The sequence below is a fragment of the Xiphophorus hellerii genome, chromosome 2 (genome assembly GCF_003331165.1).
Source record: "Xiphophorus hellerii strain 12219 chromosome 2, Xiphophorus_hellerii-4.1, whole genome shotgun sequence".
In the NCBI taxonomy this organism is placed as follows: domain Eukaryota; kingdom Metazoa; phylum Chordata; class Actinopteri; order Cyprinodontiformes; family Poeciliidae; genus Xiphophorus; species Xiphophorus hellerii.
The window spans coordinates 20,605,969-20,630,207 of record NC_045673.1 but is presented as its reverse complement, the minus strand read 5'-3'; the positions used below and the strand labels follow the sequence as shown (position 1 = coordinate 20,630,207).

At 41.4% G+C, this 24,239-nt stretch overlaps 1 protein-coding gene across 5 annotated transcripts in view; it reads right to left on the bottom strand.

The window, feature by feature from the left end:
• Positions 1 to 23,325, bottom strand: part of LOC116735404 (septin-7-like) — a 44,038-nt gene extending 20,713 nt beyond the window's left edge. The window contains exons 1-3 of one of the 5 annotated variants that reach the window (XM_032587282.1): positions 23,219 to 23,325; positions 22,992 to 23,132; positions 17,826 to 17,925 (exon numbers count right to left, since the gene is read on the bottom strand). In XM_032587282.1, the coding sequence (XP_032443173.1) occupies positions 17,826 to 17,925; positions 22,992 to 23,030 (139 nt within the window). In that variant the 5' untranslated portion in view covers positions 23,031 to 23,132; positions 23,219 to 23,325. Of the gene's footprint in view, positions 1 to 17,825; positions 17,926 to 22,991 lie in introns of all 5 variants that reach the window. The other 4 variants (XM_032587292.1, XM_032587303.1, XM_032587321.1 and 1 more) reach the window with 4 other exon arrangements.
• Positions 23,326 to 24,239: the final 914 nt, after the last annotated feature.

Below are 24,239 nucleotides of genomic sequence, written 5' to 3'. Positions count from 1 at the left end.
TATGTATTAGTCAGTTTTGTACTCGTTTCCAATTTTGTTTGGCTTTAGATTCATCTAGTTTATCGTCTTCCACCTATCAGATTGGATCACGAAGCAACAGGTCGGGAAGGGAAACCCGGACAACTCACTTACTCTCCAGCTCATTACAGAAGATTCAAGGCATTCCCACACCGGCAAATTCTGAATCTGCCCTAGTGTCTCCTTCCAGTTCAGATTTTATGTTGTATATTTTTTCTTAGGAATGCACCACAAAACTAAGACTCCATTTTCTTCTCCAATTCATTAAAAAAAAAATACAATTCAGTAAATTTCTGATAAACTGGAATCAAAAGTATAGCATCATGTAATTTTTTTTCTCAAAAAAGCTTTTTTAATTCGTAAATACATCTTATCTTACCCACTCTATACCGACAGTGGCTCTTTCCCATTGTGTCCTTTACTACTCTTGGAAACTTTGCACAACTAAGAATGAAAAGTGCTTTTTTTTTTTTAAATTAAAAAATATCCACTTGGAACAAACTTTAGGTTAAGTAATTAACCCCGGTTCTCTGAAACATGAGTGAGGTATCTCACTATGGGACACGACCCCAGCGCCTGTCCCCCAGAAGCTCTATTACATTACGCCAGTCTTGACTGGCCGGTAGAAGTGACGTCAGCTCCAGGAGGAGGAGCTTCCTCCTAGTATAAATGCCTGACGACACGCAAGCGATCTTCAGTCTTTTAAGCACACCTCTTCCTCGCTCCAGGCAAGGAGGGTGATCTGGTGAGATACCTCACTCATGTTTCAGAGAACCGGGGTTAATTACTTAACCTAAAGTTCTCTTTCAACATTCGTTTCGGTATCTCACTATGGGATGTGGCGACTCCCGTATTGCCAGATAAGCTTACTCGAAGACCAAAAGATGCATCCTGCAGTTATCCAAGTGTGGATCCCACGCCCAAAACTGTGTGAGCCAGAGTTGGTGCCGTGACATCCAATCTATAGAACCTGGTGAAGGTGTGAGGAGTTGCCCAGCTGGCAGCATCACATATGTCCTCCAAAGGTATACCCTGAAACAGTGCCCAGGATGAGGCCATGCCACGAGTGGAATGAGCTCGTAGACCTGCAGGGGGTGCAAGGCCTTTACTCTGATAGGCCATAGCAATAGCTCCGACTACCCAATGGGAAAGGCGTTGCTTCGTTAGAGGTTTCCCTTTATGTGGTGAAGCCCATGACACAAACAGCTGCTCAGTTTTGCGAAAACCAGCCGTTTTCTTCACATAGATCTGAAGCGCTCGCACGGGGCAGAGCGTATGCAGTCTTTCATGCTCCTGAGAGGAGAACGGTGGAGGGCAAAAAGCCATCAACTCCAAAGGGCGGCATGGCAAGGCCGGGTTAAAAACCTTTGGTATATAAGCTGGATTGGTTTTCAGTAAAACCTTATGATTCTGCTCAGTAAACCGCATGCAGGAGGGGTTTACTGAAAAAGCTTGAATGTCGCTCACACGTTTGGTAGAAACCAATGCGACTAACAAGGCTGTCTTAAACGAGAGCACTTTAAGCTCAGCCTGCTCCAAAGGTTCGAAAGGTACATGTGACAAGGCATCAAGTACCATCGGTAAATCCCATGAAGGAGTGAGGCTTTTAGACACCGGCCGGAGCCGTCGTGCACCCTTCATGAACTGGCACACCAGAGGATGTTGCCCCACTGTCTTGTCTCCAAAGCCTACATGACAAGCTGAAATAGCTGCCAAGTATACTTTGACAGTTGAAAAAGCCAAACCTTTATCCAGCAGTTCTTGTAGAAATGTCAGAATAACTGACACAGGGCTCTGTATTGCGCTAAACATGGTTTTAGCGCACCAACCCTCAAATGCACGCCATTTTCCCTCATATGCGCTACGAGTCGAGACCGCTCTTGCGCTCTGAATCGTGTCAATGACGTTCTGGGGAAGCCCACTGGCTGCCAGATTCACCCTTTCACAAGCCAGGCCCATAGAGCTAGGCGTTCCGGATGAGGATGAAATAGTTCTCCACGTGCCTGTGTTAGGAGATCCCTGCGGAGAGGGAGCTGCCACGGCTCGCCCTGCAGTGACTGGAAAATTTCTGCTACCCAGTGCTTCCCTGGCCAACGGGGAGCTACCAGGATGAGTGAATGTTTCCTCTCTCGCACCCTGGCGAGGGTAGGAATAATCAGTTCCAGTGGTGGAAAAGCGTACAGGAGAACCGGGGGCCACTCGTGTGCTAGAGCATCCAGGCCCAACGGAGCACCTTCCTCGGTCAGGGAGAAAAAACTCGGACATTGAGTGTTTTCCTCTGATGCAAAGAGGTCTACCTCCGCCTGACCATACCGCTGCCATATTTGGGTTACAACCCCGCTGTGGAGTCTCCACTCCTTGTAGCGGGGATTGCCTCTCGACAGCAGATCTGCACCCCTGTTCATCACCCCTGGCACATGAGTGGCTCTCAGTGACAGAAGGCGTGAGCTGGTCCAGACTATCAGTCTGTGTGCTAGCATGTGTAAATGATGTGAGCGCAGGCCTCCCTGCCTGTTGATGTATGCAACCACCGTTGTATTGTCTGTTCTGACCAAAACATGGTGCCCTCTGATAGAGGGCAGAAAATGTCTCAGAGCTAGTAGAACAGCTTGGAGCTCCAGACAGTTTATGTGAGCTGTCCGTGTTTGTGAGCTCCAGACACCGTTTACCATCATGCCCTCGTGTGTGGCTCCCCAACCAATTAACGAGGCATCCGTAGTAACAACTTTCCGTGTTAGGATGGTTCCCATGGCAACGCCGGTGTTCAGGAAAGCGGTGTGTTTCCACGGACTCAGAGCGCGTGCGCATGTCCCAGAAACGATCACCTTCCGGTGGGCATGGCGTATTAGGCTCAAATTGAGCGATGCTACCCACCGTTGAAACGGTCGCATGTGCAGACGGCCGAACGTGATGACCGACAGTGCTGACGCCATCAGACCAAGCAGCCTGTGACACAGTCTGAATTTCACGAGTGCGCCTCTGCGAAAAACTGCCAGACAAGCCTGGAAGGCTTTCAGTCGTTCTGCTGAGAGGCGTGCTCTGAACTCCTCTGAATTCAGGGACATCCCGATGAAGGTTATTGTTTGTACTGGGGTTAGGATACTCTTCTCCCAGTTTATTGTGAAACCCAGAGCCGCCAGATGTGATATCAGCATCGTGGCGTGTGCCATAAGTTCCACCGGAGACTGAGCTGCAATCAGCCAGTCGTCTATATACGTAGCCAGACGTATTCCCTTTTCCCTCAGAGGTGCGACTGCAGCCTCGGTGCATTTCACAAACACGCGTGGGCTCAGTGAGAGGCCAAAGGGAAGTACGAGATATTCGTACATCTTCCCCTGAAAGGCAAATCTGAGGTATTTTCTGTGAGGGGGGTATATAGGGATGTGAAAATATGCGTCTTTCAAGTCTACGGAGATGAACCAATCTCCTCGACGCACAAACCGTATCAGAGCTGCGTGTGTCAGCATCCTGAACGTATACCGTCTCAGATATGCGTTCAGAGCTCGCAGATCTAATATCGGCCGCAGACCCCCGCCTTTTTTCGGTACGAGAAAATATCTGGAGTAAAAGCCGTCCCTGCTGTGCTCCTGCGGAACCAGCCGAATGGCGTTTTTGTTCTGCAGAGATATTATTTCCCCCTGCAAAATGCGTGCGTGTTCTCCCCGGGCATATGACTGTACTATACCTTTGAAACGGGGAGGAGCTGTTCCAAACCGGAGCCTGTATCCTCTGGACACAGTCTTTATCACCCAATTTGATGCCCCGCACGCTCGCCACAGCTGGACTTTTCTCGCTAATGGGCTGGGAAGTGCTTCTGTGAAAGCATTGTTCCGTGCCGGTTGAGCAAGCTGTAGCTGCTGTCGGTCTGCTTTCTCTTTCAGAGACAAAGCTGCCGAGTACGCCAAAGGTGGGGCAAGAGCTCCCCCTGTTGGCCCCATGTGCAGCCGCACGGCCACGTTCTGTCCTAATGTCATTTTCATTATATTTCTTTGTTTTGGCTGCGCCCTCGGTTCCTGACCTGGATGCGCGCCTGGGAACAATTTTATTGAGTTTGTGGTGAAGGGAGATATTTGTGTTTTCAAACACTGGTGTGTGTTTGTGCACTGGTGTGTGCTTTCTGGCCACAGCTCTGGCTCCACTGAGCTCTGGCCATGTGTAAGCTTTCTCCTCTTCGTTCGGCTCTGAACTGCGAGCTCCAACGCTGGCTCTGCAGGCCGTTTGAATTGCCCTGAACGTGGCTTCACAAACTCGAACTGGGACAGAACGTTTTCCGGTGGCGGGGGAACAGGTGTCTGGCAGTGCCTGCTCTCCCACCCCGGGGCGAGCTGCCTAGGTAGCCCGCCTCTTTTTCTTCGCGCTAGCGGTGGCCGGAGGTTTGGTTCCCGAAGTCACCGGTGGCGTGAAGGGCTTTCTTCCCCAGGCACCCTTGAGCTCGATCTGCTTTCCCTGGCTTTGGTCCGCCGACTGCTGCTGAGGGTGGCGTTTAGGGATGCGGTAGCCCGGTCGGGTTGTCGCCTGAGCGAACGTTTGACGAGGTGCCGCAGAGAGAGGAGGCTGCGCTCTTCTGGGCAGACAGAGTTGCAGCGCTTCACCTTCTTTCTTTTTCTCCTCGCAGCGTTTTTGCATTGCTGCAACGGTGGGGCCGAATAAGCCCTTCGGGTCCACCGGCGTGTCGAGGAGTTGATTTGTCTCTCTTTGAGAGAGGCTGGACAGATTCAACCATCTGGCTCTTTCCTGAGTGACCATCAGAGCCATTGCTCGCCCTGAGGCCTGGACAGCGTTTCTGTGGAGACGGAGGCAGAGGTCTGTCACCACGCATAACTCGTCCCACAGATCTGCGGTTGCTGCACCCGCCATCTGCTCCTGCAGTTCTGCTTGATAAGCGAGGAGGAGGGAGGAGGCGTTCAGGGCTTTAACCGATGCTGCCACTGCCTTGTAGCTTTTTTCGTTTAAAGCTGACTGAAACGAATCGGCCTTGAACGGGAGGGTTGGTCCTGCCGCTGTCATGGTCGATTTCTGTGAGGGGTGCAGGTGAAATGCTAGCTGAGGTTCAACAGGAGGCAGGCGGAAAAAACCGCTGTCCTCCACGCCGGTCCAGTCCAGCGCCGACCCTCCCAGAACGGGGTTTTTGGCGGTGAGCGGATTACTCCAGGACCGGGTTGCTTCCTCGAGGCACTCCGGGAAAACCGGCAGCAGCTGTCTGGTGGAAGATTTGGCTTTTGGAAGCCGTTTCCCCTCATACCGAGATGTGGTGGTCTCGGCCGGGGTTTCCGGCCATTCAATGCCCAGCTTTGCAGCTGCTCTTCTGCAGACGTCGTGGAGGTCCGATGCAGTCGGGTTTGGAGGGCCGCTGCAGCGGGTTTCACCAGTTTCCGTGGGCTTTGCAGCCAAAGGGATAGAGAACGTCTCGCCGTCCTGCTCGTAGTCGTCAGACCCGAGACTGACGGATTCCACCTCGGAGTCAGATTCTGCACCCGCAAAATCACTGAAAACCGGGAGGTCGGCTCCATCTTCCTCCAGATCAAGAAGTGGTGCGACAGCATCAAGCTGGTCACCCCAACTGGCTTGAGCGAAAGGGAGCTCTCCCTCATCGGTCGAGGCAAGAACCGGTGGAGGGGGATTGGATACCCCCAGCACAGGGTCCGCCTCCGACAAACTAGCTTGGCGTGCTAGCCTGCGTCGACGAGTTTTAATAGAGAGCCGTGCACAATGTTCACACCCCGCTGGTGACGCTAACCCGTCCTGGGCATGTTGCGGCCCCAGACACGAAGCGCAGACAGAATGGGTATCTGCCCCAGCAATGAGGTTGCCACACGTGCAGGTTTTAGTCGGTAGTTTGGTCCTGTCCATTGCGGGTACGGGTCCAAGCTACGTGACTATCAGCTTCGTTTAAAATCAAAGCCAAAGGTCGCAGCTAGTTTGGAGACTAGCTGCAGCTGCTGCTGTTTGGTGACAGACCAGCGGTAGAAAAACTCAGAACAACCAAGCACAGCTACCGAGAAGCGTTCGGCGACCGAGTTGTTAGCTCGCTCTGCGAACAGTTAAGCTAGCCCAATAGTTACCGTGCTAGCCGTCTGAGAGTTGCTTCTGGGAGCGAGAAGAGGTGTTAGACTGAAGATCGCTTGCGTGTCGTCAGGCATTTATACTAGGAGGAAGCTCCTCCTCCTGGAGCTGACGTCACTTCTACCGGCCAGTCAAGACTGGCGTAATGTAATAGAGCTTCTGGGGGACAGGCGCTGGGGTCGTGTCCCATAGTGAGATACCGAAACGAATGTTGAAAGAGAACTGCATTATGAATCCCCATCTGGCTGGGAAACCTTGCATTGACCTCCAGCTTTAAGACAGGATGCCAAAGGAGAGCATACTTTCTGCAGATATACTTGGATTCAAACAAATGCGCAAAGTTGCTTTCAGCACTTATATGTGTATATATATATATATATATATATAGAGAGAGAGAGAGAGAGAGAGAGAGAGAGAGAAAGAGAGAGAGATTTGCGATATATATATATATATATATATATATATAAAATCAGTACAGTGCTGGCAAGCAGCATGAAGAAACTAAGCTAGAAGTTTTCCTGTTTCTAAATGATAATCAGATGTTGCTTGAATAACTCCAGATTGATCAGCACTTTTCTTAAACTTCAAAGTCTGTGTGATGAGCTATACTGGGAGCTTTGGTTGTTGAGATCTGCAGTAAGTAGTGAAATATACAAAGTCAGCCAGTTCTGTACAAATATTTGCCTTTCACCATTTCCTTATGGGCATACTTCTTTTTTGAATGCATTTCTTTTCCTCTTAGACACGCCCTTGAATTGAACAGGGCTTCCTTTATATTGACTGTGGGACATCTGGATGTTTAATCAGACTATGAAAACTTGGTGGATTTGTGTTTTTCCCCCGCCGTCTTTAACTCTAAGCCGGTGCACTGAGTGTGTTTGCACAGCTATGGATGATATTCTGTCACCGTCTGAGTGATGAACATGCTGCTTCTCCCACAGTCTCTCCCAAGAGGAGATCAACAACTCATCAATTACAGACTATTTGGAGTTCGAGGTCTAGCATTCACGTGTTGCATGCACATTTTGGCGGGATGGTGCCACTTCTGATGCTATCTCGACTAAAACAAACAGCAGCAAATGAAGCATCTCAGTCTGTTCTGACACTGTCACTATCTGAGAGATTTGCGATGGACAAACCAAAGTAGTGCATGGGAAATAATTTTTACAAAGAATAATCTGATGAGTTAGGTGTATATTTGTAATCAGCCCACATTGCTATTATACCTCTAGATAAAATCCAGAGCAACTAATTTCCTTCAGGAGGCAATAAATTGGGAAACAGTTGGTTTGCATGTAACTTAGCTTCGTGTAACTCCAGATGTTCTGTGAGGTTTCATCAATGAACGAGTTTCATCCGGAAGACCAAGGAACACAGCAGGAAGTGGTGAGAAGTGAAGAGCTCGGTTAAGATATAAGATAATATCCCAAGCTTTAAACATCCGACCGATGTTTAATCCATCATCCAAAAAACAGAAAGAGTATAACAACTATAAACATATCAGTAGAAACAAGGAGACCATTAATAAGAAAAACAGCCAAGAAGTCAACTGGAACTCTGGAGGGGCTGCAAAGATCCAATCTGTTCACCAGACAATTATTCATTTAAAAGGTAGTCTTTTGAAGAAAAGTCTACCTTTTCATCAAAAGAAGAAAAAAGCTGCGAAACCATAAAGTTGTGTTTACAGTTTGTCAGGTAGATTTATGTTTTAAGGGCGACACACATCAGTACTGGTAGACTCATGACAAGCAAAGTATGTTTGTTAATTTAATTTGTAACGCCTCACAACAACAACTGCTGTCAACAAAGTGCCACCCATCAAGGTTTTATGACACTTTCCCACTTTGAAGCAGCAAAACTTATGGAAAAATAGAAAGAAAAATAATACTTTTGGCATTGATCCAGTGATTAGTATAGCAGGTGCTGACTGAAATCTTAACTCAGAAAGTTAATTTGAATTTCAAATTGCAGAGAAATCAAATTAGTCTCCAACTAAACCTTTAACTCTAAAAAGTGCACAATGATGACATAATTAAAGCAGCTTCTTCAAGAAGCTGACAGCGGAAGCTAAAGGATCGGTGGCTGTTGCTGAAAGTAGCTCATCAGTTCATATCGTTGGTTGAGAGACTCGCAGGGTGATGGAAGAACTGCGGGAGTCTAAACTCCCTCGGGGCGAGTAGTGTCCCAATTAGCCCCCTCTTGTTCAGCTTTAATTAGATATTGGTTCCACATGACAAGTGGAAGTGCACTGCCAGCTGTAAACAGACTAATGACCTGAACGCCGGCTGATAGATGGCTGACCCTTCCAGTTCACTCATGCTGTTCATATTCCTTCTCTCTGAGTAACTTCAGCATTTTCTCCCATCTTCCATCTACACTCCCTGAAGTCCACTTTGGCTTTTTTATTGCTGAAAATATCTGTTTCAATTCTGAATTGTGAAAGAGAGTAGTGAATGTATGGCTATACTGCAGTTCACTTAGATTGCTTTTGACTTTTGTCACATCCAGAGGACACAGAGTATGACAATCTAATAATAGTTGGCTATTTAGTCATAATAAGAGACATACAGTAGGTGGAACTCCTTTAGTTTCCAAACCAGGACAGTTTTTTCCACACAGAAGTTATTTCCACTCTAATGAATTTGTCTCTTTTGTGAGTGAAAACAAAGAGAAGCAGTGGTCTTTCAGCCAGCTGACTAGTAGTGCACAGCAACATGTGGGAGGGAAGGGCTGGCGTGTTGCACTACTCTACACTTCAAACAACTGGAGAAATCTCCAGCCAGTTTCCGGGGTATCTCACTGAAATTAATATAAAAACTGTAAGACTGGAAGGTTATTGCAGTTATGAAACCATAACAACTGTAATGACTGCATTTATTTGTTTATTCAATAATCGTCCTGACGACATTTAACAAGGTAAGCACATGCTACATGTTTTTCTAAAATCCTGTCGATACTTGTCGACTGTAGATGTCGTTATTCATTGCTTATGGCGTGGAGGCCTCACAGGATCAACTTGGTCTTAAGATATCTTTACTCTCGTTTTGAGACATTGTTAAATGAGTCAGTATTTCTACGCTACCTAGCCATGTGGAGGTATTTTATCTGACGTTTAAGCTCCAGTGAGATTACTGTCATATCTATAGGCTTACTCAACATTTCTCTTATAAGACTTTGGCTTTTATTTTTAAGCTAATGAGTCCTTAGATTTTAAATATGAGAAATAAATAATGGATATAATCAGGAACTTAAAAGTGTAAGACACAAGTACCAAGTAGCATGGATGATGTAGGCCTACCCTATGTATGTGAAGAAAACCAGGCATATAATCCCTGATAAACATTTGAGCCAGACGGACTGAGCACAACAGAAAAACAATCCAAGAAACGGTCACAGCGGGATTCCCTTGAGATTCCTGACATTCCTCATTTTTCTCCTCATTTTGTCCTTGCCGCTATCGGTCAGGCCAGAGACAGCAGCTGGCCCCCTCACATCCTGACACAAACACACACACCTTTAACAGGCATGTGTGAAGTCAAAACCACAAATTGTGAAATGGGGCAACTAGGGAATATACGTAGATGCATAAAGAAAAAAAAAAAAACATCAGTCACAGTCAACAGGAGGAAATTTGTATTTGATAAACAGCAGACTGCTGGAGAAGATAACTGTCCATGGTAGCGGTTAAAGGGGAGTAGCTGAAACAGAGGGCAAAGGTTATTGTTTAGGGAAAAGATAAAGATCTCAGTGTCTGACAGATCCTATAAACGAGCCAGGACCTATATGAAATGGTCTTTGGACCCTTTCTTTCTGCATCTTGGTGATCAAAAAGGCTGGCAGGGACACAGACCACTTTTCTTTGACTTTATTATTCCTTTTAAAATTAGAGGGCGATATGGTGCAATCCACTGAGCCTGGGACTAAATCTGACAGAATCGGCACATGCTGGGTCAGAGCATACATGTGCGTCTCAAAATAGAGGCAGAGAGAGAACGGGAGCAGAGCAGTGAAGAAGAATGAAGAAAACAAAAAGAGATTTGCCTGGAGTAATTTAACAGGGCATGCACGGACATGCAGAAATGCACAACCTCATTTTACCAAACACACATACACAGTTATGCACTCTGGCATATTAGTCTGGGAAGTGTGTTGAACCCAGAGGCAAAGGGGACACTTGGTGAGGAAGGTTTGTAAACAGGATGATGTAGTGCTCTACAAATGGTTGACAGCAAACTAAACCGATCTAGGAAGAATACTACGGTGAAAAATACTGAAATTGACTTCATTCTGTCACTTAAATGGAGGAAGTACACTAGAGCTAGGAAAACTTGCAAAAACAACCACAATAAAATGTAGATGATACCACAGGAGTATTACTGAGAAACCTGAATGGTAAGTTGAGGATCTTTTTGTAACCACAAACAAGCCCACAACACATTATGTAGGGGGCTGTGAGTACAACCAAACTAACACTTGTGCAATGTAACAAAGCACTCTGCCATGTATAACTCATTTATTTGGTCCTAGTTAGCAAATCCACCTGTTTTGTTTGAGAGATTCTCGCTGGTCTGATAGGACAGACGACCCTAGTCTGGATTTGCATAAATCCAGCTTAATATTGAACTTGTTTAAAAGTGGTTTACTCTGATTTCACAGAAACTGTTATTTTACATAATTTTTTACTTCTAGCCCTGAAGTCTTTGCACAGTGGACCTACACCATGTTAAATTGTAACAACAAACCTAGGCTTAAGTTTCTTAGACTTTAGGTAAGAAACACGATAGTTACGTGTTCAGATTTCAGTTCTTTTTGTTTGCACAACCGTTTATCATTCGCCGACTCGACACCTGACACTTTGACTTGTCACAGCAGGAAAAGTACAGATTTCACCAATAGTTACTTCTTTCCATTTAGCCATCTCAGGTGATAAGCAGGGGCCCACAAGATTCTCACGTTATAATAACCTTCAGTAAAATACCCCAGTTTCTACTAGTTTATAAATCACGGACTACTCATTCTTAAACATGGGGTTATACTTTTTTTGTTTTCTTTTTTCTTCTTTTGCTCTTTCCATCGGTTTGCTGTTTTGTTGTATTTCCTTCTAATTCATGTAAAGCACTTTGAATTGACCTATTGCTGAAAATGTGATATATACATAAAATTACCTTACCTTTCAGGATATCACAGTACAACAATAATTGCTGCCGTTGCAAAGCTTTGACATACTGATTACTAGGGTTATAATAATGCAATAACTGTCATTTTGATTGAGGATGTACTTCTTTCCAACAACCTTTAAGGCGATATTACAACTTTCATGTTTCGACATGTTAAAGACATGATACCAATATCTTCACATAGTTCTCCACAAAATCTACGTTCTGAGGAGAAATCTCTCCATTTCTCTTGACTCAATTTATTTTTCTCAGAGCAGCACATTATTCCCTCCCAGGAGGCGGTAGTGACAACTTAAATATATCGGAGTGAAATTAAGAGGTAAAGATTATCTAAAAAAAAATAAAAATAAAAATACCATGACCATCAGTGCTGCATATTTGTAAAACCGAAACAGATCATCTTCACGGATGTCAAGGCCTTACCCAGTCTATGCCTAGCTAGCAAAGCAGCTAGCCTGCATGCAAAGTCATGGGAAAATACTTATGGTAAGTCTGAAAATGGGCATTGGAAGCGTTACCTGCTGAGCCTATGAAGCATTGGCATCTTTAAGAGTCAATCTGGTCACAAACCCCCAGAACAAAGGGAATCCTGTATTTCTTACTGTACATAAACTTCTGTCATAATTATAAAAAGAAGAAAAAAAAAACTTCTGTGAAGTAAGCATGGTGCATCATTTATCTTTTACATCCCAGTACTTACGAACTCGAGACAAAATTAATTCTTACTGTGACTGTGACTGCAGAAGTCAGTGTAGACCAGACTGTATGTTTCAGTTCGTATGCTTCAGTCGGGCTAAGCTGACAGTTTAGGCCAGGAAATACAGCTAATCACAGATCACCAAATGTCAGAGTTCTGACAGAGATGTTTTTTTATTCAGAATTACTTCTGTTAAAAATAGGAAATAGTTTTAGGAAGTAGCAGCATAATAACACTGCTTACAACATGCCAACAATAACCTAAAAAGATATCTCCGCCTTTCAAACAGTCTCAGCTCTCAGACATGTAGCCATAAAATTCACTAGTTTTTTTTAAATCTACAAAAATCGGATGATTTCTTTTTTCTGAAAACTGATTGAAGTACATTTTGTTGTATCACATACTACATAGGAAATGTTAAAGCTGTCATTTAGCTAATTGTGACAACAAAAGAGAGAAATCCATGTGATCCAAAATATGTGACTAGGATTGCATGATTAGAAAATCATGTGATGGTGAAATTATTAGTAAATATTGTTCTGATGCTATCAGTTGTGAATAATCCACATTTTTCCCCTCACTCTTCTCTTTCAAATCTCAAAGGGGTGTTATTATGCAAAAGAAACTTTTTTTGAACTTTATATCATGTTATGTTATTCCCTCAAAAAAAAAAAAAAAAAAAAATAAATATATATATACTGTATATAATATATATAACTGGTGTGTTGTTTTTATCATTCATGTATGTTTAACAAATCCTTTAATGTCCCCCAAACTAGCGACAGCAAACACCTGGTGGAACTGTGAGTCTACTGAACTTATCATACGGATGATTTTAGTTCAATGCTCTTCAGAACAGTTGTAAACAGCATAATGAGAACCATCGTTCCAAGAAATATACACAATACTGTGACACAGATTTGCCTCCTAATATAGCCTAGTTCCCAGCATGTGACACTAAAAAATTGATTGCATCAACTTCTTAATATTTGTTTTCATTGTTTTTATTTCATTTCAGAAATGATGGTACCTTCCTTAGACACCAGATATTTTGATCAGATCAGCTGGGCCCCAATATTTCCCTCCTTACAGTATCTGTGAGAATATTATCTGAAATTCTGATTTGTGTTTTCAAAATGTTATGCAATGCAAGGTTGCCATATGATTAATTAATGCAATATTTACAAAATATTAAAGAAATACATACATACATAACTAATCCTTGGAGATGGGTATAAGGATGACTAAGTAGCCACATGATGAACAGTTGTAGAAACGTAGTGGCAGTATGTGTATGTGTGCGTTTTCAGCGCATCTGTTTAAGCCAGCAGATTAACTGCACCAAAGCCTCCCTTCATTCACTTCTTTCTGCAAGGTCAGTAGACAAGACGGTCAATCCTAAGCCTGACAGACTGTCTTATCTGGATGTGCATAGCATACACACACACGTTCACACACAAAGCTCGCAAGATTATAGGACAACAACAAGCAGACAGGCAGCACAGACAAGAGGTTTTCATTTAAAACAGTTTTCAAACCAAACAAGGATCAGTCTGACAGATAAATGGTTCCTGACCCAGAAGGGAAACTGTTGCTGACCTGTGAAATGCATTCAAGGCTCAATCACCTCTTTAATGGTAGCAAAGTTTGTCACTTTGATCCTATATACTATTGAGGGATGTGGCAGTGCATTTTGGGAAGCTGAAATTTGATCTTTTATTTTTACTTGAACAGTAATGTAATTGATCCAATCATTCCAACCTGTTTTTTACTCAAAATATATTAACCATAATAAAAATTGTGTTATATCTTTAGGCCAGCTTGACAATAAATAAATAAAAAATATTTTCCAAAAACAATTTTTTAGAATCTGTTATGCAATATATCAATCTGCATCACACCTCTTCTTGCAGTGGTGAGTCTCCCACACAGCATCTTCTGTGCTCTCATTCTGGGTTGCTTTAGCAAAGCAGAAGCATGACAGAGCTATTAAGTACTGGTCTCATTACACATCAGGAGCAGCGTGAAGCCGGCATCACTTCCCCTCTCCTCCAAGCTCTCATCTGACTATCAGCTCTGTTCAGATCTCCACGCTGGCGCTGGATCTCACTAATCTTTCCAAGAGTTTCTATTCAAACCACCAGCTGGACAAAGGGGGGGCAGGAAGCAGCTTTTCCCCCCAAAGAGTGAAGGGAAAGGGGAGCAGTGCAGAGGGGAGGAAAAAATATAAAGAAAAAGAAAAATCCACCAGACAGGAAGTTTCTGATGGCATTCCTTGTTAGGGAGGGATCGAGTGACAGAAAAAAAGAAAGATTTCTGGCAAGAGACAATAGACGTAAATGTACATTTCTTGTCAATACTTTTCCGTTGAAGAAGATGTTAGACCTATGCAAAACCTGGTTGTTACATAACTGTTGTGGGAAACATAAGCTGTGGCTAAAGAGATGCTACCGAACCAAGCATCAGCTGACTAATGCATGCTAATGGAGTTGTTTAAATCCCTTTCAATAAGCGAATATCACCAGGCAAAGCAGGGTGTGGTATATGATTATTTTTTATACCATGTCACTTAAAGATGAAAATAAAAGGAGAAGTTCATGTTAATTTATCCCTTTTTTCTTTTACTTCACACTATGTGCAGCTCCTCGACTGCTATCACAGGTCAGTACGGAAATGTCTATTAAAATATAGATTATGGCCAACTTGATGATATTTACATTATTTATTATAATCTATAGCTTGTATGCAAGGAATATAGCCATATTAATTAAAACACCAATGAAAGCAGAAAGTAAGTCCTTTAGTACATAGAAGTTTCAGTTAGTTTTAACAGGTTTGACAACTATCAGATTACTGATTACCATCTACAATAAATATTACAGATTTACTGCACATTTTAAGAGTTTTGATATTTGCTCACAGGCTTTACTGCACTCTAATTTAACCTTTTAGCTGATCAGAAGTGCCCATAAGAAGCTTTCTATCTGTGCAGCAGGAGTTTGAGTGAGTGGCCTCCAGGGATCAGAAGAGTCCCCTCATATTCCACCATCTGTATGTTTTAGATCTACCACTGAATAATAATAGACCTCTAAAGCCAGCCAAGTTTTCACACTTCACCAAGAAGCCAAGAGCAGCACCAACTTTCACAGCCTGCCTCGTCCTGCTGCTCCTCAAATCAAAACATGATCAGCTCTCTTGTCCAACACTGGAATTTCCTTTCTCATCTCTCCATTGTAAGTTTCTCTGACTGTATTTGTGGACAACAAAGCAGTCAGCAGACAAAGTATTTTGGATGTATTATTCTTAAAGCTCCCACTGGTTTTAATTAGAGTTTTTAACCTTTTGACCTTAGTCCCTCATAGGATTTACAAACAGCAGCTGTACTTCCAGAGGTAATTTGGATTATTCTCAAATTTCATTTGATGTCTAGAAGCTGGAGCAGTGGGTTAGGGTTTAGCTTTGAAGTTAAATATTTGCTAGATGTTACACACACGTCAAAAACACTAAGATCACTAGACGTGGGATGGGAAAGACTTACAATCTCCATACAATTCGATAAAATCAGTAGACAAACTTTTACAATGCTGTGACAGAACTGTCAGATTCCAGCCAAAACTGCATGTTACACTTGGGGAGATTATTTTGGACCATTGATGGGACTCTGCAACATCTTGACCATAAATACTCCACCACTATAGAGACTGTTGATGAAGGCTGTCAAACAGTTTTGGATTGTAAGGCGGAGCTGAATGATTGCCAGACATTCTTCAATACCTCTTACTGGAACAATCCCCAGGGGACTGTGGACTATTCTGGAAACAATCCATGGAAATTTGACATTTATGACAATTATCGGCACATTGAGAAAAAAATTAAACTTTTTGGACAAAAAAAGTTCAAGAAATTCTGGTTAGTTTCCCTTTTTACACAATGACGATACTCTTAGACAAACTGTTTATTATTTTTTTGCTTGTCTGGTTTTCTTTCTGCTTTTCTAACACTTTAAGCCAACTTTTATACGTCTCTTAACTCTATAACTATAAGCAATCTCATATATATTCATATATCAAAACTGTTGTTCAGCTAGTATTTTGACAACAAGTTCAAATACAAGTAAAAGACGAAGTGGATATTTGAACCAGTTATGTTTTTTTCCTTATAAGCTCATAGATTACCCAATAGCTTTGAAACCCTTAAATATCACATAAATAAATTAACAACACTCTCTTGTTTGGATCTTGAGAAACTTTAGGGAACAAAGATCACATTAAAAGTAAAATTAGCAATGTGTAAATAACCACAAAAGACAAAAAACTTATTAAACTTAGCAATGTGTTTTTCTTAGACGTCTAAACTTTTTTGGAAGAATAGCTATTCTTCCAAAAGTATGCAACTTCCAGATACAGACTTCGTGGGACTTCAGACATTTATTTACGTTATATGTGAATGTCTCTGATTCTCACCCAAGTCATCACTGTGCTGCTCGTCCAAAGCTAATGGATACTAAACAGGAAGCTGAACTTCCTGTCTGGACGCCTCATTGTGTTTATATCTTGACTTTCACTGAAAAGAACAGGGTCGCCACAAGCTGCAGATTTATTAGATCAAATCTAATCCAACAAGAGTAGGTAGTCATTGTGGACCTGATTGGTTTTCCTGTGCATGGATCAAATTAATAAATTCTGGAGTGAGAGCAGGTTGGTATGCAGAGTCACTTAGTAGCAAGTGTTAAAATTACACAGACTATGAATGTCAATATTGAGGAAAAAGCGTAACTAAAAACATATTTACTGATGGAGGGCCAGGTAACTTTTTTTTTTGCTCTGCTTCTACTTCTTGCAAACATCCCTTACTGAAACCTCTTTGGTATTAATCTGCTAAAAACAGTATTGGGGACAATGTTTTGCCTTTGTGCACAGTCTAAATCCCTTAATGATCTAATTTTATTTGTTGCAGCAGAAGGATGTGGTTTCAGATGTTCTTCTTTTATGGCTATCTGGCAGTACTACACACAATAGTTTAAAATACTAAAGCTTTTTAAAGGAACAGTCTGTGTTGTCCTGCATGCTTATGTGACAGATGCACACAAAAAAGAAAAACAAGTTTCTAATTAAAAAGAGCAAGTGTTAACTTTTACTTGAAGAAAAACAGAAGTCATTTTTTCACTTTTTGATCTTTTGAGCTGCATTAGTCTGAAAAGATTTAATTTCAAATAAATTGAAAATAAAACTGTTCTATACCAATCAATTTTACACCAGACATTAGACACTGCTCTGTAGAACTCATTGTGTAAAAATCAATGTGTTAATTACTCCGTGCTCCAACTCACATGGAGTTCTGTTCAATAAGTTAAAAACACCACAGCTGTATCAGCTTCATGTCTATAAGTACAGCCAAACCCACAGTTCTTCCATGCCAGAGTTCACTTCCCTGCTGCTGTGATGTACTTAGCTACGTTTTTGCACCCAACGCCACTTACACTGGAGCTTAAATCCTGCAGCACGCATTCCAAATGAAATGGCCGAAAACACTAAAATGTGACAATAAATGGGCCAACGGAGAAAACAAGAAAAGCTCTCCATCTTTGACACATTCTTCCCAACTCAGTAGCAGTCTAGAGGCTATTACAGCCAGGCCAAAAAGGCTATCAGCTCTCTGCAGAAACTGTTCTTTAAATTGTCAGCTGTCATCCTGAGCATCTGAGTACACAGGATGCCACACGTTTCCATCCCCGTCACGCTGTGCCAACTACTAAAGCTCTTAAAGAAACTGTCAACTGTGCAGGTGTGCATGCAGCGCTCTGCCTTCAACACAGACACAAACATTTTTATGGAATACTGGCAGTTAAGACGTAGATGTTTCCAACTTACCAACAACCATTAATGTAAACTCGAACCCTCTCTTGACGGACTTCCGATACACCTGGTTGGGGAGATTGGCGAAGCCCACATACCCCTCCAAGTTCCGCTGCTGAAAGAAAGACAAGATTTCTGTTTCAGTGTTTGATAAGCAATGACAACAGACTATCAAACTTGGATTAGCTCAAATATAGTCATGGTCAGGGAAAAGTAACCTAGTAACACCAGAGGGATGCATGTAAACATGAAAAACTTTTTCAGTCCTTTTCTTTTCTCTTCACACTTATATAAAAAGAAAATGCAGCGATAAAACAAGGCAAAAAGCTTGCTCCTTTTCAAAACCTGCAATTAGCATTTTTCCTTTGCTACATTGACAGAACCCCTTTCAACTTAAGTGTAGTGGTATAAATACAAGTTGGGGAAAAACGGTTGCTTTGGATGGGTGGGGGCTGAGAGGAGAAATAACAGGCTTTAGTTGGAAAATAATGCTAACAACTTTCTAGTTACCCCAACTAAAACAGAAATATTAGCCTGCTAAACATCTACTTTCTTACTGCAGACATATTTTAGCCAAATGAAGATATTAAAAATAGTAAACGTCCTACATGTTCAGTCGTATCCATCATGTACTACCGGGTGTGAGGAAGGAAGCTGGTTGCCACAAAGGTATCTCTTCATCTCTCTCCCTGTTCTCTTTCTCCTCCCTCTGTCTCTCTGTCAGCTTGTTATCATTATAAAAACCCTCCAATCACCATGCAGCGTCCTGCACGCTACATGAGGCAAACACAATTGATTGTTGGCCTCTCCAGCTCTGTCATGCATGGCACAGATGGAAACGTGCAGAAGTGACGGAGCTACTCATAGATTAGGTGTTGATCTTAAACCCAATGGTTTATTTGGAAAAGATAACAATATAAATCATCAATCGTAGCAATGTATCTGGTGACCCAAACTGAAATGTGGAAAGTTTAACAAGCTTTATTTTCCACAGAAATAGAGTGGTAATTTTTTGGAGAAATTTAAAAACTATCTAAATGTTGTGTAGGAAATAGAATAAATGTAAAGAGAAGGGAGGATGAAAGGAGTTGTCCAGCAAATCTCAGAAGGTAAATACAAAAAGAAGTGTAGGATTAAGCGAAATGTACACTCAAGTGCTAATCCACATGGTTTTGATAGCCTCATGACTGCATTTTATACAACCTGGTACCAAATCTAAAACAATAAGAGTGATCAAACAAGGGTTTCTGCACGTTTAATTTAAACATTTCAACTTTAATACCTCCATGAACTTGGCAACATAAGTAAACTCACTAGCTCTCAAAGTTATATTTACTTGCCTAGTAGCCAAGTTTACTCAAGACACAACTTAACCCAACTTAAGTTGATGTTTTTTGACTTTACATCTGAGACCAGTGCTTTTACACCTTGGTGTCCCTTCAACTAGTCAAACTTGGACTGAATTATTGTAAACACTTTGTAAATTCTGTAAGCCACAGGCCATTTCTAAAAATCTTATATTTACATAAACAAAATTCTTAGTTCTTAGAGGATTCTTAGTATTTCCCAAACATATTGATAAAAGTGTGCCGTTGCATCTGGTGTAAAAGAAACACTGCATTTCAGAAAAAAACTGCATACCAACAGTAAAACATGGGGGTGGAAGAGTGATAGTCTGGGGCTGTTTTGCTATTTCAAAGACTTTGGAGTGGCCTAGTCAAAGTCCTGACCTTAATCGTACTCAGATTCTGTGAGATGACCTTAAAAATGCTGCTGTGAAAACCCTGGGATGTGGCTGAATTAGAACAATTCTGCAAAGATGAGTGGGCCAACCAGTTATTAGGTTTAGGGGGCAATCACATTTTCACACAGGGCCAGGACACCTTAATTTAAAAACTGCATTTTGTGTTTACTTGTGTTGTTCTTGACTAATATTTAACTGACTTTGATATTCTGAAACATTTAAGTGTAACAAATATGCAAAAAAATGGAACTCAGGAAGAGGGCACATACGTTTTTCACGGGCAGCTTTCTTAATCACCATTACAATTATTGTGAATTTAATATCCTATTTACATCTAACCTGTTGAAACACAATCAATTCTCACAAAGAACCAGTAACACAAAAGGTTTTCAGCTTTAAGTGTGGGAAAAAAAACAATAAAGACTGAAAGTACCTTGCCAACATTAACACATAAGTTGCAATAAAAAAAAACAAAAAACAGGCACAATCTATTCACCTCATCAATACTGAGATGCTTGCAGCAGAAAAGCAGGAGTAACTACTCCAAACAAGCCTGAAGCACTTTCCAACATTTCCATGTTTGATCCACCCACATTCACATGCTCCGAGTATGTTACATAAACTACCACCTCTGACGATCCGTTCATTTCCCTGCTGCTACATTACGGGTTACCCACATAGTTTTTATTTTAGTACTTCAGGAGAAAGTGGTGGTTCAGATTGTCAACGTTTAGCTCCAACAACCGCCTGACTGTGAATGTAACAAAGAGGTAGATGGATGTAGTGTGGATCAGTTGGAACATGTTCGTGTGAATTTATAGGTTAACGTTTCTGCGGAAATAAGCAAGCACACAGGCGTGCACTTCAGATCTACACAGCTGAAAGAAAGCGAGAAAGCAGTTAGAGCAGCAGGCACGGGACTTAAAAAAAAAGGAAGTAATGGGGGATGAGAGAGAAAAAAAAAAGACTAGTCAGCCCATACCATTCATGCAGCCCCATCCCCCAGTCCACCCAGTGGTGATAGTAGCTGCCTGGCTCACTGACATCATCTTGCCAAGCCCCTCACCCTCCACAGGCATTCAGCAGCAGCTGATCCCTGGGCCTTCTCACCGCCTCCATCAGCTGTTTCCAGTTTTTAGTTTTACATATTCCAAATGAATAATTCATCAAGTATTGCTTTATTTAAGCAGAGCAAAGGGAGAAGTGAATGCCTTTGAAAAGAATAACCGTGTTGGTGCTGTTTTGGTATTTTTAGCACTTATCTCCCAGCTATTTCTATTTTTTTGTGCATGACCACTACCTTGTTATGCCAAAGAAAGTCACCTTTGGCTTTATTGCTGACAGATGCAGAATGACAACATGGTGTAACAGGCCGTGTGGTGAGTAATCCTTCATTGCTAAATGCAAGTGACAGTGTAAAAAAGCCCTCCAAAGAGGAAATGACATACATGGAGGCATGAGTGGCTTCTAAATCAGAGCTTGTGTTTAAAATTTTATAATGAACTGACACCATAAATACACTAAAGACAGACAGAAACCAACAACGTTCAGATAGCTGGGCGATGAAAAATGATTGAAAACATACACAAAACATTTTTCCAGTTACAAGATGAAACCAAAAAAGTAGGCCGCATGGTTACCCAGTAGATTTGACTTGAATCTGGGAAGAGAACCTAATATTTAGGATGAATGCTCTCCATGTGCATGTATGTTCTTCTCCCCAGCTTGAGCTTATTGAAGTTTTGATCTGACAAAGCAGTGATTGATTCCACTGAAAATTGTTTTTTCAATCAAATAAGTACTCAACTGACCTGATGTATGACAACATGATGGATTCAATCCTTCAAGGTTCAAATTCCATCATAAACTTTTCAATTTCAGGATTTAACTCAAACATTATCTTTGAGATATAAGGGGAGTCTTACACTAAAAGCACACATTTTTTCTTGAATACAAAGCCTGTTACGAGTAAATTATATGACATTTATTCTAACCTCCGTGTTACTATAAAGCAATCAGTCGATTGTTTTATAGTAACATCACTTTTTTTCTTTACTGAAGATTGTTACCATGTTCTGTTGGATTTTTAAGCTATGGTTTTTACTGGTTTTGTGTAATTTTGGCAGCTTAGGCAATTCAAGTTTTTAAAATGCCGTTAACAGAGATGAACAATCCAGTTTTTCCTGACCAATTTTGGGTTTCTTTGAACTCTTGCGTGGCAATTCTTTAGTTCATTCTCCTGAAAACAATAACCAAATATAGTTTAATTTGCTGCTAGTTTTTTTATATATAAATTTAGTAACTTTGAAGCCAATAAAAGATGGAAAAGTTAGAAATTAATACTTAATTTAAGCATGAAGGCCCCGCTTGACCAAATAAATACAATCTCAAGTCAGTGACTCGATGCAGTCAGCTGGGTTTCCTCAGATAGAAGACCTTTTAAGAAATTTGAATTATAAATTGAACTTAAGTGCATTGATTCATGACTATGATCCACTAGGATTGTATGTAATTAACTTAGAATATGTATGATTTGATTGAATTAACTTGGCTTTCTGGGAAGTGTTTTGAAATAACATTTGTTCTGAATGTGGTGCTACAAAAATCCATCGACCTTACTCAATACCCCGCCTTGACGACTTGAATTACTGAAGTTAAAAATCGGCACAAAACTATGCTATTAGGTCATGTGCTAAGTCACCAAAAACCGGATATTTTCAGTTTTGAAACATTTTATGAATAAGCAGAATGTATCCGATTTCAGTGTTCCACAAACTTGCCACCACCAGATCCGATCAAGGTAATTGTTTCTAATCAATGGCTGATTAATCGGTTGCTGTCCTTGTTAACCAAACATTCATGATCCTTGTATAATTTAAATACTTTTATTGCTCTTTCACATTGCAGTATTTGTTTTTCCTTACTTTTTTGCAAACTTAATAGCAAATGTTGTTTTAGATAAAATACATTACTTTATTAAATTCCTCTTCCTAGTGGTTAGAGTGTAAGGTCTACTAATTTTGATTAGAAGCATCTAGTTCTAAGAACTGAGGCATCCATTGCGTACTTTCATTGCTAGCATTATCTGAGCAGAAGCTTTTTCCACCGCAGCCAGCTTTAATTGAAACCAGACCACGTCCCTATATGTCCTATATGAAGACCTCAAACCAGTCTAATTTCCTCAAGAATTTAACACAATGATGTTGTCCAAAGGATAAACTTATAAAGAAGGCGTCCATCTTCCCCTGACTAAATGACGACTGTTATATTTTAACATCGTTTAACCAACAGTGGGGCTAAAAAAATAGGAAGGCAAGATTAAAAAAAAGCTAAATTATAGTTAAAGAAACAAAGACACGTGAGTGGGGACACACCGTAATATATTTTTAGTCAAATACTCAAAAATAGACTGTTGGAAGAGGTAGACATGGACTTACAGCGATGCTCGGAACAGCAGTCTCTGGTCGCTCGATCATTATGCTGTCACCACCCAGCCTGCTACGGACACTCACCGAGGCATACACCGAGGAACGTCGGAGGGAGTCACGGAGCTTAGCAGGAAATGCTGCTTCCCTATGCTAAAACACCAAAGCTAAGTAAGATAACGGAAACAACGTGGAAAAGTGAATGAATGAATTGGGTCAAATTACATATGGCCGCTTACTGGTAGCACAAGGAGGTAGAGCACAGTGAGGAGGAAAATGCTCCAACGGCTGTTTTTCTTCACGAGGAGGACCAGCGGTACTTCCACCAAGCAACTTCCGGTGGAGGATTTCAAAATATATTTTATTTTTTGTGGGTTTTTTTTAGCACACTTGCTTCTGTGTGCTGGTGTACTGACAGTTGTTTTAATCAAGAAATATGCTTTTTTGAAATAAGCTAATGAACTGTGAACACTACAAAAATGACTAGAAACATGAAAAGTGAATAAGTAATACAACAGTGACTGTGCCCAGTTGCACATCAAGCAGACTATTTACTTTGATTAAGACGTTGCAAAGAAAAAGCTAGTCCATACTTTTATTTTGAAAGTAAAGACAACCATCTTCTCTCTGTTTTTGTCTTGAGTTTGGGTAACTTGATTTATCTGTTGGGATCCTTCATTCGTTCTCCTATTGGTCAAACGTAAATGGGATAGGGCCCTTGTGTGGGGCGTTCAGCACCAAAATCTACTGCTTTAAAAGACTACAAAGAAGACCAGTACAACAAGAAAAGAATGAATTGTTATTCATGCAGATGCATATCAACATATTTGAATATAATCAAAAACAAACTAAGAAGCACTTAAAGCTTTTAAAATCAAGCTCCATCAAACATTAGAGACCTGATTGGTCCAGATGTTCCTGATAGAGCTCTTCACTCTCAGACTATAGCTTGGCTATGTTCCTCCTCTAGATGAAGCTATTATCTTTCAGTATAAGCTGAGCAAAGTGGTGTCATGGTGTTAATATTTTTGGCAGCTATTATCTTTCAGTATAAGCTGAGCAAAGTGGTGTCATGGTGTTAATATTTTTGGCAGTGAGTGCAGATGCTAAATTCTGCTAGAAAATGCAATCATCACTTGTACAAAACTTCAAGCAGAAGGAAGCATAAAGTGAAGTAAAATGTCATGGTAGAGTTGACTTGATAAAACACAATGGACCAACACTAACAGACGACAATGCTCCCCAAATTATTACTGACTG